Source organism: Sprattus sprattus (assembly GCF_963457725.1).
Source record: "Sprattus sprattus genome assembly, chromosome: 20".
In the NCBI taxonomy this organism is placed as follows: Eukaryota; Metazoa; Chordata; class Actinopteri; order Clupeiformes; family Clupeidae; genus Sprattus; species Sprattus sprattus.
Window position 1 is genome coordinate 4,217,360 of NC_137918.1, and position 2,500 is coordinate 4,219,859.

A 2,500-nucleotide genomic window follows, 5' to 3' on the forward strand; every position below is an offset into this window, starting at 1 on the left:
ACACACACACAAACACTTGCACTCGCACACAGACACACAAGCACGGATACACACACACACACACACACACACACACGCACTGGAGGAGGGCAGCGTAGGTCCGGCTGCACGTCCGTCTCCGGGGCTGTTTCCACGGCAGCGCTGACAAGCCTGCCCTTTTTGTCCTGCATCCATATGCATGAGCCTGCCAGTCAGGGCTGCGAGAATGTCCTGTTGATATGGCACATTCCTGATGAAAACACCAACACTGTGTTTCCTCAAGCAACCCCAGTGTAGCTGGTGATATCACTGCAATATGATGTTCATTGACCTCTACACTACACAGCACTGGCTAACAGAAGATGTGACCAGTTGTAGGGCTACAGAATAAAACACACTCAAACAATTAAATTAAAGATTATCCATAGGAGTCTGTTTAGAGGGTCACTTTAACAAAACAGTTAGCACACCTTGAACTAAAACAATTAGCTATACGGCACCTTGTACTAAAACAATGTGCTATACGGTACCTTGTACTAAAACAATTTGCTATACGGTACCTTGAACTAAAACAATTAGCTATACCACACCTTGAACTAAAACAATTAGCTATGTCGCACATTGAACTAAAACAATTAGCTATGTCGCACATTGAACTAAAACAATTAGCTATGTCGCACATTGAACTAAAACAATTATCTATAACACACCTTGAACTAAAGGAATTGGCTGTGATGCACCTTGAGTTAAAACAATTAGCTATACCACACCTTGAACTAAAACAATTAGCTATGTCGCACATTGAACTAAACCAATTAGCTATGTCGCACATTGAACTAAAACAATTAGCTATAACAAATCTTGAACTAAAGCAATTGGCTGTGATGCACCTTGAGTTATAACAATTAGCTGTGATGCACCTTGAACTAAAACTATTCGGTATAACACACCTTGAACTGAAACAGTTAGCTACACCTTGGTAGGAAAGGGGAACAGTTGGGTTCTACCTGGGGAGAGTTGGTCCTAGATGTGAAAGATGTGAAGGCATATGTATGCCTGGCTACTCACAATAACCATTTGCATATTAATGAAGGTTGCTCCAGCCCATTTGGCATGGTAGATAGAAACATTTGTCATGGAATAAAATAATGTCATGAAACAAAAAACACTGAAATCCCTCAGAGCTCATCATCTCAAGTTTCCTATGGCGATGGCCTTATAATGCATACGCTGTGTCTATGTTGCCTTATAATGCATACGCTGTGTCTAGGTGGCCTCATAATGCATAGTCTATGTTTATGTGGCTTTATTATGCATGCTCTATGTCAGCGTGACCTTATAATGCACACTCTGTGTCAGAGTAAAACAAACAATTTCAACATACATATAAAAACAAAAACCCTGAAACTGTCCAGTCTCAAAGCTTTAATCATTTGCTTACAGCATCCCTTGTACATCATTTGGATTGGACTGGACCGAAAAGACCATAAGATGCACTAATGTAATATTGAATAACATAGCGTTTGGTAGCAATGCATTTCTGCTGCTGTGTGTTGCAGTGTCCCAGATGGGTGTGGCACAGGGGCACAACATGTGCCCTGACCCAGGGATCCCCGACCGAGGGAAGAGGAAGGGATCCGACTTCAGGTACGAGTACAGTAAACACACACACCCACACGCACACATGCATCATTTGGATCTACAGTGCCCTCCACAATTATTGGCACCCTTAGTGAATGTGACCAAAACAGGCTATGAAAAAATATATCTTTGCTGTCTATCATCTTGGTCTTTCCCTCAAAATATTCACAAAAATCTTACCTTTTCATCGAAGTAAAATTCTTGAAAGAAATAATTTTTTTGACATTACATAAAATATTTTTCTCCAAAACATGGGTGCCACAATTATTGGCACCCCTAGAAAATCCTATAATTAAAATCTAACTGAAGTATTACCAGTCATGTTTTACATGTTTGAGTTCACCTGTTTCATTAGGAACTCTTAAGTGGTCAACCATGGCTTCCTGCTTCACTGAGGTATAAATATGAGGTGACACATGCCAAATACCCTTAGTCATTCATCAAGATGGGAAAGACAAAAGAACTCAGTGTCAAAGTGCGACAAAAAGTTGTTGAGCTGCTGAAATCCGGATTTAGGGAAATAAGAAAATATCTAAACAGTTGGAAATACCCACTTCCACAATCAGGGCAATAGTTAAGAAGTTAAACGCGACAGGAGATGTCAGGAATCAGCCTGGAAGAGGACCTATCTGTAAATTAACCCCACGCACCGTGAGGAGGATGGTTCGACTGGTAAAAGAATCTCCAAGGATCACAGATGGATAATTGTAGAGGTTAGTTAAGTCCTGGGGTCAGAAAGTCTCCAAACTACCATCAGACTGCACCTACATCACCACAAGTTGTTTTTGAGGGTTATCAGAAAAAAGCCTCTGCTGTCAATCAACAACAAACTAAAGTGCCTACAGTTTGCCAAATGTAAGTCAGACTTTTATATTAGAGT

General features: G+C 40.7%; 1 protein-coding gene across 1 annotated transcript in view; it reads left to right on the plus strand.

Moving 5' to 3' along the window:
* The window catches only part of csmd2 (CUB and Sushi multiple domains 2), a gene marked incomplete at both ends in the record, with an annotated part of 361,116 nt that overhangs the window by 191,056 nt on the left and 167,560 nt on the right, over positions 1-2,500 (plus strand). The window contains one exon of the mRNA XM_080858785.1: positions 1,539-1,626. Within this exon, the coding sequence (XP_080714911.1) occupies positions 1,539-1,626 (88 nt within the window). The remainder of the gene's footprint in view (positions 1-1,538; positions 1,627-2,500) is intronic.